Source organism: Mustelus asterias, chromosome 2, assembly GCF_964213995.1.
Source record: "Mustelus asterias chromosome 2, sMusAst1.hap1.1, whole genome shotgun sequence".
Taxonomy (NCBI): domain Eukaryota; kingdom Metazoa; phylum Chordata; class Chondrichthyes; order Carcharhiniformes; family Triakidae; genus Mustelus; species Mustelus asterias.
The window spans coordinates 157,844,730-157,857,609 of record NC_135802.1 but is presented as its reverse complement, the minus strand read 5'-3'; the positions used below and the strand labels follow the sequence as shown (position 1 = coordinate 157,857,609).

Below are 12,880 nucleotides of genomic sequence, written 5' to 3'. Positions count from 1 at the left end.
TGGTCCGTGATTTTATAAACACTGATGGTTTTTAGTAAAAAGTAGTTTGAAAAGCACATGTATCATCAACAATAACTATGAGAGAGTTACAATATTAGAAATTTCACTCCAGTGAACATTCAGCAGGTCAGGCAGCTGGATTATGAGGGTTCTGTAGCTGAAACAACTTCTCTGTTCTCTCCACAGGTTCTGCGTGATCTGCTGAATGTTTCCAGTGTTTTCTCTTCTTTTGTTTCAGGTTTCCAGCATCCTACTTTTTGTTCACTCTGGTGAAATTTATTTAAAAACTCATCATGTATTAAATAACATAGTAGAGGAGAGGGAGGATAAAGGAGCTCCATCCATATGCAACAGTGATAGTCCCCTCATATGCATGCATTTTAATCTGCCATCTGTAATGTCTGTTCTTTGTGCCTATTGGGGAAAATGGGATGATTATGGGATGATTAACCATTAGGTAAAAACTGAAAGACCCAACCTTTAACACTACTAACAGATGCTGTCAGTTTAGTTAATTGTGAACTGAAATGTGACTGGATAGAACTTTTATGTAGACAGCACAGCAGGAGCTTTAAAAAAAATCTCATTAGCTTAAAGCCGCTGCAGCAATGTAATAGGATACTGCCATAATTAGCACACTGGGGAACACTACCAATGAGGTATTAATAAAGAACAGTTTGCTTCATTATGCTGCCTACTGCACTTAAGTATATACCTGGTCACGGTACATTAAGTGTGCATGTATTTTAAAAACCAATTTATTTTCTTATTTGTTACTGTTCCATTAAATGCACGCGGAAAAGGAATACTGACTTAAACACTCTGTATATCTTAATGTATTATATCATTGATGTGATTCACATTTCTTTCATGGACTGACTAACTTTATCCACATTGACTGCATTTGGAGCAAGTTAGTCTTCTTCAAGAACTTGTTTCTTTTTAGCATTAACTGCAAATCTGACCCAGTCTATCACACTCTGGTTTATCTCCTGCCCCGTTTTACAACAGGATTGCAGTGAGACCCAAGTCAGAGAAAAACACTTCCGTTATCTTCTTGTCTGAGTCCTGCCTTCTGCCATTTTCAAGTGGATCTTTTTTTAAAAAATTTCATTCATGGGACGTGGGCCTCGCTGGCTGGGCCAATATTTACTGCCCATCCCCAAGAGCATTTCAAAGTCAACGGCAATACTGTGTAGCTGGAGTCACATGTAGGCCAGGTCGGGGAAGGATGGCAGATGTCCTTCCCCAAAGGACGTTAGTGAATCAGAAGGATTTTGACAACAATGGACAATGGTTTCATGGTCATCATTAGACTTCCAGAATTCAAATTTCACCATTTGATTCAAACATGGGTCCCTAGAGCAATATCCTGGGTCTCTGGATTAATAGTCTGGTGACAAGTCTACGCCACTGCATATGGGCAGCTTGTACTCTCGGGTCTCATTAGGCAAAGCAAATTGGGGCCCAGTGCTATTTATAGGACTCCAATGCCATTTCCCCCACAGGACAGTATCGCACCTGCAGAGGTACATCCACTCATGTCCTGACAGGAAAGCTGCAACAAGCAGCAAAAGGATCACTGGATCACATGCTGAAAAAGTAAAAATAAGGGTTTCGTATTTACCAACAGGATTAGCATGATTGCTTTTTAGATTTTTTGCTTCAAAGTATCATAGAATCCCTATAGTGCAGAAGAGGCCATTCGGCCATCAAGTCTGTGCTGACTCTCCGACAAAGCATCTTACCCAGGTCCTCTCCCCCGCCCTATCCCCTTAACCTCACACATTTCCCATGGCTAATTCATCTAACCTACACAGCTTAGGACACTACAGGGTAATTTACCATGACCAATCCACCTAACCTGCACACCTTTGGACTACGGGAGGAAACCGGAGCACCCGGAGGAAACCCACGTAGAATGTGCAAACTCCACACAGACAGTCACCCGAGACCGGATTTGAATCCAGATCCTTAGTGCTGTGGGGCAGCAGTGCTAACCACTGTGCCATCCCTCTTTTTTTTTTTAAAAGCTCGCTCGCCCATGTGATGCTTTTCTCAATGTTTCACAGCTCAGAAAGCTTCCTAAAGTTAGAATTCTTGCCTGCCACCCATTTTGCCAAGGACTATACTAGCCCTTTCCTTTGATGGAGTTCTACTTTGGGGATAAGACTTGAAATTTTACCACCCCTCAGAATACTGGTTGCTTATCAGTGCTTGGCAGGCAATTACTCCCATGTCAATAAGTCCCCAGCAACAAAATAGTTCTGGTCTCTCACTGAGCATTGAAACTGCTAAACCCATCACATGTCTACTGTGTTCTCCATTTCAAAACGACCTGACATGCCCCCATAGATGTGGATGGGTCAATCTCATTTTAACCCACTCAATTAATTTTCACCTTCCTGTTCTTTTTATTGTATAGTATGCTTGAGTACACATAAAGTGGAGACAGTTTCCAAGCAGTCTCAGTCCATGGTTAGATTAATCGCCTTTCCTCTTCATCTACTCCAATTTTAGGACATGATTGAAGGTTGCATATAGTGATCATTAAATTTTGTTCCGAAAACAGCCACTCAGCTGATCTTTGTGGTGGGCCCATCAAAGAGCCGCTCTCATTGAGTCAGCACTAATTGACATACTTTTTGGTTATGGAGCGATCAAAGGCTCACAAATTCAGTACTGACTCAGTAAATAGTACAGCTAAAATGTGTTCCAAAAAAAAAGGAATTAAAAAGTACTTTACCATCCAACAAGTAGGGCAGAAGAGTTTAGAGATACATTTTATGTATGTCAGGTACTAGGGATATTTTCCTATTCACGAAGGGTTTGCCCAGCGAATATAGGGAGAAATGGTTTCTGGGAGAGGAAGGGTCTGTGATCCAAGGGCACACAGTCCAAAGGTGTGCAGGTTAGGTGGATTGACCATGGTAAATTGCCTCTTACTGTCCCAAGACACAGTGGTAGTGGTTAGCACAGCTAACCACAGCGCCAGGGACCCGGGTTCAATTCCCAGCTTGGGTCACTGTCTGTGTGGAGTTTGCACGTGTCTACGTGGGTTTTCTCCGGGTGCTCCGGTTTCCTCCCGCAGTCCGAAAGACGTGCTGGTTAGGTGGATTAGCAATGCTAAATTCTCCCTCAGTGTACCTAAACAGGCGCCGGAGTGTGGCGACTAGGGCATTTTCACAGTAACTTCATTGCAGTGTTAATGTAAACCTACTTGTGACACTAATAAATAAACGTTAAAAAAATGTTAGATGCGTAGGTTAGGGGGATTAGCGGGGTAAATATGTGGGCTTACGGGAATAGGGCCAGGACAAGATGTTCTGTCGGAGACTGGGTGCAGACTCGATGGGACTCCTTTGGCACTAAGAATTCTATGATATTTAAGGTGGTTGACATAAGAACAAAAGGTGGCATGAGGAAAAATCAATTTATTGACTTTTGTTGATCTGTGATGCACTGTCTGAAAAGGCAGTACAAACAGATTCAACAGTAACTCTGAAAGGAAAAGAGGACAAGGGGAGAATGTGCAAGGCAATGGGGAGTGGGACCACTTGGACAGCTCTTTCAACACTAGACCTCTGACGAAGGGTCATCCAGACTTGGCTCTATTCTCTCTCCACAGATGCTGACAGACCTGCTGAGATTTTCCAGTTTTTTCTGTTTTTGTTTCAGATTCCAGCATCCGCAGTATTTTGCTTTTACCAAAGATGTGTAGATTATGTGGATTGGCGATGCTAAATTGCTCTTAGGGTCCCAAGATGTGTAGATTAGGGGGGGTTACGGGAATAGGGCACAGGTGGAATGCTCTGTTAGAGAGTTGGTGCAGATCTGATGGGCCAAACGGCCTCCTTCTGCACTTTAGGGATTCTATAGATTTTATGATCGAACTAGCACAAGTAGTGGCTATTTTGTTCATCCAAGAAGTCACCAAAACTTAATATTCCCAAAAAAAGCTTTTGTGAAACCTGCTTCATAGTTCTGGATGCAGAGATCCTGTTATTTTGACTGAAATCTACAACACACAAACCCAAATCCCGGAAGAAGCCCTGCCCACCTATACTCCATGTCCCAGTGCCATCCATGTCTAGACTCCAATTGACACCTTTGACCGAATCCAACTCCTGGGAGCTCTGATATGACTCCAGTTGCTATCTCACATATTCAAACGTGTGAACTTCAGGCTGACAAGCGAGTACTATTATAAGAAGCAGGCAGATGTATCTGAGTGATTAAGGGTATGTGTTATTTTGTTTCAAACAGACTAGCAGATGAATTGGACAATATGCTGTTTTATAACAGGATTGCCACACTGTCTAAATTTCCTCCTCCTTCAAGTATAATGCCCTGAGAGGGCATTGATGACCATGGGCTTCCATTGGATTGGTCCATGATTAAACTTGGTAATGTACGGCAGTGGTTTGCCATCTGCAGTACAGCTGACCAGGCAACTCTTCCACTCTTACCACCTGCCATCTGCAGCTTGGAAGGATTTACAGGTTGATAATCAACCTATCTGGCCGTGTTATGAAGGAGCTTTCCATGGTCATCGAGTCCTGAAGTGGACTTGCACCCATAGCTTCTGGCGCAGAGGTAGGAATATTACCCACTGCGCCACAAATCCTCTCCATCTTACAACCCGCAATATTTCATCACCAACAATGACTAACAGTGACCAAATAAGTTAAATTGTGCTGTTTTACATGATTATAGGGAAAAATTCCACAATTTTCTATGTTTTCTGAGAATCAAGAGATATACTGCTCAGAATTGATTGAAGGGTTTGGTAGAGTAGATAAAGAAAATATATTTCTTCTGATAAAGGAGTGCAGAACAAGGGCACATAACCTTAAAATTAAAGCCAGAGTTTTCAGGGGTGATGTTGGAAATCACTTCTCCACATAAAGCATCCTGGATGTCTGGATTTCTGTTCTTCAAGGATATTAAGGCATATGGAATCAAGGCCTAACCTCCCGACTGGACCCCTGACTACCCACTGTTGATGACCCAACTACCTCCAACTCCTCAACTACATCCCCCCGAATTGACTACTCCCCTCGACACCCTAACTATCCCAACCCCCAGCTACCCCAGACCCGACTACCCCAGAATGCCCCCCTCCCCACTACTCTGTCGATCCCTCCAATAACTACTGCGGAACCATCTACCACCTCAATTACCCCACTGACCCAACTACTCCCAACACCCGATATCCCACCCCTCCCCGACTGAATATCTCTCTGGGTCTTGCCCAGCCCCATCCCGATGCCCAGCCAATCCCTCCACAGAACCCCCGCCCCCACCCCGCCTCTGAGGCCCAACTCCCCTGACCTTTGATCTATCCCTCCAATCTCCAATGCCACACCTTCGACATTCGATCCCACCCCCAAATTCAATCCACTTACCTTACCCACTCTTATCTTCTTTCTGGCCTCTCGAGAACATTTGAATTTAATCAGGACTTTCGCAGCGAGTGCCATAAAAAGGGAGGACCTGACTTCCTTCACTTTGACTGAGCTGGACTTCGATGTTGGACTCTGGGGTCACGTTGCACTGTCCGGGTCTCACCCAGCCTGAATTGGAAGGTCAAGTGAGATAGGGTCGGAGGGAAAATCACCATAACTAACTGGGCATGGAGTGGTAATCCAATGCTGATTACCACTCTGAGGAATTTACAGCCCAATGTGAATGTATGATGAATGTTACTGCACAGAAATGTTCATACTTTCTTATGCAGGTTCTGCAGCACTCTCAAGACAGAAAAGCCAAACTTCTGGGGCATGATCTTACCAGCTGTTCACACCCCACTGCCGCTGCAAGCGAGGACAGAGAATTTGGTGCTTAACCAAATCTCCATTCACTGCAGCAGGACCAGAAAATCCCACCGGCATGAACGATCGGAAAATTCCCCCCTTGCTCTTTTTTTAATAAAATTCTGAGTTCCCATCACAGTGACTCTCCTATATTATTTGCTTTGGAGCAGAGTTGGTCCATTCACACCAAGTCAGTGATACTGCTGCCTCAGTCAACTTCTTAAGGAGAGCACTTGAACAGAAGGGAAAGGAACCAGCTCTGTTAGTTGCAGAGTTCTGTCTAAATCCAACCAATTAATAGTTTGTGGGGATGTCAGATTAGTATTCTGATCACTAACTAGAACAATGATACTATCTTCATAAGCTAAAGGAATGCTTGGGCATCATTAAATGCAACTGAAATATGACTAAAGAATGAAAGAATTAGGAGCAGGAGAAGATCATATGGCCAGTCGAGCCTACACCACCATTCAATACGATCATGGCTGATCTTGGGCCTCAACTCATTTTACTGCCCACTCCCCATGTCCCTCAATTCCTTGCAAGACCAAAAATCTGTCTATCCCAGCCTTAAATGTATTCAACAATGGAGCATTCATAACCTTCTGGGGGTAAAAAAGTAAGTAAAGTTTATTTATTAGTCACAAGTAAGGCTTACAATGAAGTTACTGTGAAATTCCCCTAGTCGCCACACTCCAGCGCCTGTTCGGGTCAATGCACCTAACCAGCACGTCTTTCGGACTGTGGGAGCAAAACGGAGCGCCTAGAGGAAACCCACACAGACACAGGGAGAACATGCAAACTCCACACAGACAGTGACCTAAGCCGGGAATCAAACCTGGGTCTCTGGCGCTGTGAGGCAGCAGTGCTAGCCACTGTGCCAGCAGAGAATTCCAAAGATTCACAGCCCTCAGAGTGAAGCAATTTCTCCTTCTCTCAGTCCTAAATGATCGACTCCATACCCTGGGACAGTGAAGAGAACCTATAATTGGTGACGGTAAATTATTCCCTCCTTTCAGACAAAATTACCCATCAGAAATCAGTTGCCACAATGCAAATTGAAAATAGTCAATGATTAATTATACAGTAATATTTAATTAAAATCAGGATACTCCTGGAACAATGTGCATTAATATTAAAATGTATTCCTATATGATGTTTGGCTATAATTACAATTCCCCTGCACGTTGTTTCTCTTCCACCTTAGGGTGTGCAGCACTTCTTGATATTTATCAGAGGACCCTGAGATGAGGCTTCTGGATGCCTGATAGTGATGGCTACTTATTACTGCTAGAGAAAAAAAAGGTCAAGGTTTGTCCCACTACTTTATATAAGCTCAATAAGACTGTCACACTAATTCAATTTGCAGCCACTAGAGATTTGTTATCATAGTCCCTTTGGGATCAATGTTTCCGCAGCCTGTAGAAGTGCCAGGACCCAGGCCAGTTACTGCTTAATTAACTCGGGAAAAAGAAGCATCAATGAAAGCTGCCGAGGATGTCTCTTCCTCCTCAGCCGCACCCCAGCTCCACCCCCGAAAAAAACTCACTTCAATCAAGATAAACAGAAGTCAACGTGCAAAGGATTATATATTGCAAAGTAGCCGAGTTAAGTGGAAATAGTTATCATTCAGAAGCTTAACTTGGGTTGAACTTGAATTGATACATATCTTATTTCTATAAAGTGCAGTGAAAATGGGCTGAACCATTTCTCAACTATTTATATTTGGAATCCAGCTGCCAACTCAATGAGGCGCAGAGTCTAGAATAGCTGGTAAGTGAGTGATTGGCAGCTTGCTGCAAATAGGAAATAAAAATTTGGATTTAAATAAGCTGCAATCAAGTTGTGACTAGGTACACCAACAGTTTGGCACATAAAAACAGGATTGTTCTAAATATTTATATGCGTCGCCGGTAAGTTAGTTTAGCAAATGTACCAGCTAAGTGCTTATGCTTTCAGGATAACTTCCCATTATTTTGATAAATTCATAATCCCTGTGGGAATAGCTATACTCATAATGAGGGATTTTCAAAACAACATCTGTGTATCTATTTTGTCAAAGCTTGATGTTTCCAGACAAAAATCCTGGAAACAAAGAGGAAAGATACCATTGGGACATGGCGACTGAGACTTTCCCTGAGCAATTTTAATCTAGGAAATGATATACACAAACTGCACATGTGTAAATATAAGCCTGGAACATGCATGCAACGTCTGAAGCATAATGAAGGAGGATACTGTTGCGGCTATTCAGTTCTCTAGAGGCAAGAAACAATCTTACCCCTTCCCGAATGCATCTCATCAGCACAGTGTAGGCAATGGAGGGGATGGCCCAGTGGTCTCTTGAGTGCGGTCGTTTCTCCTCCTGTTACAAAATGATTGAAGCAACCAAGGATACGTCAGTGTAAATTAGCCTGTAGATGATTTTAAAAGATGCTTTGAAAAAAGTATTTTTTATTCCCCAAATACAAATATAATTCACAATCTTGTTCTTCAGTTACAGTTATTCAATGTTCCAAGGTGTCCTCCTCTCAAAAATACAGCAAGAGTGGCTGCAAGGGAAAATACCATCTGCATCATCCAGAATACATATATGACTCTAGCAGGTTGAAGATGGTAGTGTTGTGAGACCATTCTTTATATCAAAAATGTTTTTTTTAACAACTTACTGACTGGAAATGCCTAATTGAATTGTTTAAAAAGACTAAAGCCATATTCCATAGGGCGGCACAGTAGCACAGTGTTAGGGCAGCACGGTAGCACAGTGGTTAGCACTGGTGCTTCACAGCTCCAGGGTCCTGGGTTCGATTCCCGGCTCGGGTCACTGTCTGTGTGGAGTTTGCACATTCTCCTCGTGTCTGCGTGGGTTTCCTCCGGGTGCTCCGGTTTCCTCCCACAGTCCAAAGATGTGCGGGTTAGGTTAATTGGCCAGGTTAAAAAAATTGCTCCTTAGAGTCCTGGGATGCGTAGGTTAGAGGTATTAGTGGGTAAAATATGTGGAGGTAGGGCCTGGGTGGGATTGTGGTCGGTGCAGACTCGATGGGCCGAATGGCCTCCTTCTGCACTGTAGGGTTTCTATGATTTCTATGATTTCCAGTGACTTGGGATCACAGACAAAGATGGCTGCACATTTGTATCACTGTACCCTATACATTGCGAAACAATTGAAATGGAGACAACTGTCAGAGTCTTTGTGCAAATGGAGGGGTTCTCCATCGTAGTGAAAATGGTGGAGGAGGTCTGTATCCCCAGACGTCCCATCATCAAAACTGGCCCTTGCCATTTGCGGATTTGTGGTGGGGGGCGGGGGGGGTGATGGAGACAGGATCAAATGTGCACATCTGTGATTCACAGAGGAGACTGCAAATGTCAGACTACAGCTGCCTCAGTCAGATCTGACTTTGACAAGTAGACATGAATGTGTATAAAAAGTACATTAACTCATTGGAACTGTGAAGCTCATTTGAATTGTCAAGAGAACTGTCAAAAGGTATGTCAAGCTGCCAAGGCATTTCAATGTCCTCCCCTTTAAATACGAAGAAAAACTCAGAAGTGTTAAAAAAAAGTCAGTGCTTGCCGTTTCACTGTCTGCTGGCATAAGCCTGAGGGTTATCATTACGGCATGACATGTTTTATGACCCATCATTATCACAGTGAGATGCCCTTCAGGTCAGTTTGATTGACATTCCAAGTGGTTATAAACTCTTTGAAGTGGGACTATGAATACAAATACTTGTTTCCATAGGGATAAAAGGAAGCTAAATGAGGTGAAAGGGATTTTATCATGGAAAGTTCATGAGTTTAAATGGCAAATTCATCAATAGACACTTAAGAATTTTATTTAATCTCAAGTATTGGTTTTGAGGACTGCCCATGGTGGATAATGGGTGAGTTGTTATGGTAAGTGTAAATGCAAAAGGTGGTGAGTAAAGGCGTGGGTTGGCATGAGTTGGCACTAAGTTGCCATAGAGGCTATAAAGGATCATGGGGAGTGGGTAGAGGGTCATACATGGCATGACAGGTATGAGGGCCATGGTGGGAGGGTGGTGGTGGAATGTATGAGCGTCATGGGAAGTTGGTGGCATCACTAAGTGGCTTGGATTGGGAATCGGGAGTGTGTTAGGGGGGTGAGGTCTTTTTCTTAAATTCATTTTTGATATCTTTTACAAAGTACCAGAGCAATGAGGCAGGCCTTTCACCAAACTCGCCTCTCCACCCAGCAGCCTCTGAATTCTTTTTGGAGTTGTCCACCACAACTCCATTTTCACCAGTCTCCCCGGACCAAAAATTTGAATTTCTGGGACAATTTTTCCCTGTGTCAGGTTTTTGAAGCCAGAGATTTTCTCGACTCTGCACTCCTGATCCGGGCCAAGCTGTCCACAAAGCCACACCAGGAACAATTGCCTTGTGAGAGTATGAATGGGGTCACCTCCCATCTAACCAGCAAAGCGTCCAATCACATGGGTACTCAACTGTGTGGAGACAAAGCATTAGACATAACCACTGGACAATGGGGCCTCGGATGATAGGGAAATTCCCAACCATGACTTAATCAAGTTACAATTGGAGTACACTTGCCATGAGCATATTTGGGTCACTGGACTGTTGGAGAGAGAGGTTCATGTGACAAGCCAATTTTTAAAATCTGTTTAAGCAATTTGTTTTTCTGAAGACCAAGGTAAGCAACTGAGATGCTGAAGGGATGAGACTATGATCAGAATGGTCAATCAGAAAGTCAGAAAATGCTGGAAAATTTCAGCAGGTCTTACAACATCTGTGGAGAGAGATAGAGCCAACATTTCAAGTCTGGATGACCCTCTGTCAGAGCTGAACTCTGAGCGGGTTCCCTCTCTCGCCTTCTCCCTCTCTCTCTCTCTCTATCCAACTTGCAAGTTTTGAAACCTGTCTGCTAATTTTCGCTATCCAGGTGCTGTAGACAGAGATTTTAAAAATAACTCAGCTTGGTGCTGCTGTCTCCAGAAGCTCAGATAAACCATCTGCCTACATCTTTGAATCGTCTCCACACTGGATGGAGCGGGACATCCTGTTCAGCCTGAGGCCAATCAAGCCACCAGCCTTCAAGAGTCATATTCCCTTTTAATTTTACTGGACGCTGAATTGTTTTCCCACTCTGTAATCTGTTTGTGTGTGTGAGAAAGTTGGAGTGTTTTTGTTATTTTACCTAGGCTGGGTTAAGTACAAATAAAACTATCCTCCATCATTTTTTTAAAATTCAAAGAAACCTTTTCATACGTGTCTGTTATACCACAGCATGTAAACAGCTAAACACACGCTGAATTGGCAAACACAACGAGTGTCGGGAGATTCTCGCATCGGCTGATTCAACGGGTTTGCGTGTGCGTTCCCCCCCGATAGCGTTACCCAGTGCCAGATTTCTGGCGACATCACATCCACGCCGGAAATCAGCAGGGAGGTGCAAAGACCATTTAAATGGTTGTTTTAATGTAATTTAAATGTAATTAGCGGGCCCGGGACTGAAGTCTCCGGGCCCACTAGCACCTCCCCAACCCCCCACCAGAGTAGTTCACTCTAGTGGGGATTACAGTCGTACCCCACTAACGGGGAATTAGCGGCCCAACCACACTGGAGTGATGGGGGACTCAATCGGGGCCCCCCAGCGGGTCGGGTGGTGGGGGGAGTGCCCCTGGGCAATGGCACCTTGGCAGTGCCAGCCTGTGCCTCCTGGCACTGCCCAAGGGGCAAACTGTCAATGCCCAATTCTTCTCTGAACTCCTACTGAAAAATAAAAACATGGTTTACTCCAGTTTTCACGCGAATTCGACACTTCAAATTTTTTGAGGAGAATTCTGGCCATCATTTTTTAAAACACTGGTGCAGTCAAACAAGGAGTGGAAAAAGAGGGGAGCCATTCAACCCCTCCTCATGTGGTCATTATAGTGTTGCGACATCTAGGCACCACGAGGTGTTGATTAGGAAGCAGACCCCACCTCCCCTAGCCTTGCCTGAGGCCATTGTACGGTCCATTTGGTGGATTGAGAAGCCCTCCGATTGTAAGGCACAGTCCGGTGAAGCAGGAGTGAGCCATGGCTCCGTGAAACAGAGCACACAGCAGTCCCTCAGTTCTCTTTGAAAAGTGTAGTTTTCACCTTTCATTTATCCTTCCATTCAAATAAACCTGGAACAGATTGCTGCTGTAAAATAAAGTGTTGCGAGACCCCATGGGGAACCCAGCATTGGCATTCATCATTCTGTTGTGGTGGTCACAGTAGGACTATGGTGACCTTGTGGATCATTGGCAATACCGTCTGGTTTGCATATTCTCTTTGGGAAGATTTTACGTTGGAAATTGTAGTTTGGTCACAGTCTCATGGTTCTTCTAGGACATGAATTAGATAGTGTAATGCTGGGTATGGATCACATGCCCTAAGTGCCATTCTCCATATCTGGCAGTCTATTCCTACTCCTTCTCATCTTTACTCAACCCAAGTTCCAAGGGAGCACCGAATGCAATTCCCATCATGTGGTGTACACAGAACATCCTTCCCATTTCCTGGGAATCAAAGCCACAAGAGGTTTTGGTTCCACTGCAACTTCCAAGTTATGCGTGGAGGTTCATAAATATGGTTCAGTTCATTCTTTATATCCACTGACAATTATGATGGTATTAATAGCTTTAATTACAGAGACAGATGTATAATGCACAGCAGGTTATAGAACACTCATTGCATTGCTGGTAATATAGGGTGCATAACTGATCAGGGGAGGTGGCCTAAGCTACATTTCCAATTTTATACACTCACCTCCCTGAATTACCGCCAGTATTTACCTTTACAGGGATGGTAATTTCTAAGCAGTGTTGTTTTTCAACATTCAAGAATCAAGCATAGAATTGTCCTCAGGTCTTATACTAGGGCCCAGATTTTAGACGAGTTAACTTGGGAGCCCTTTAAAAATGACAGGCAGGACCCGAACCTGGAATTCCCATCCCCAAATGAATTTGGGGCCTGGACTACATTCAAAGATGAGGAAGACTGGAACTGTGGCAATGAAATCTAATATTCTTCACACATTCACATAAGCTC

At 43.8% G+C, this 12,880-nt stretch overlaps 1 protein-coding gene across 1 annotated transcript in view; it reads right to left on the bottom strand.

The window, feature by feature from the left end:
- Positions 1–12,880, bottom strand: part of ulk4 (unc-51 like kinase 4) — a 381,891-nt gene that overhangs the window by 262,365 nt on the left and 106,646 nt on the right. The window contains exon 19 of the mRNA XM_078229306.1: positions 8,098–8,181. Coding sequence (XP_078085432.1) covers positions 8,098–8,181 — 84 coding nt within the window. The remainder of the gene's footprint in view (positions 1–8,097; positions 8,182–12,880) is intronic.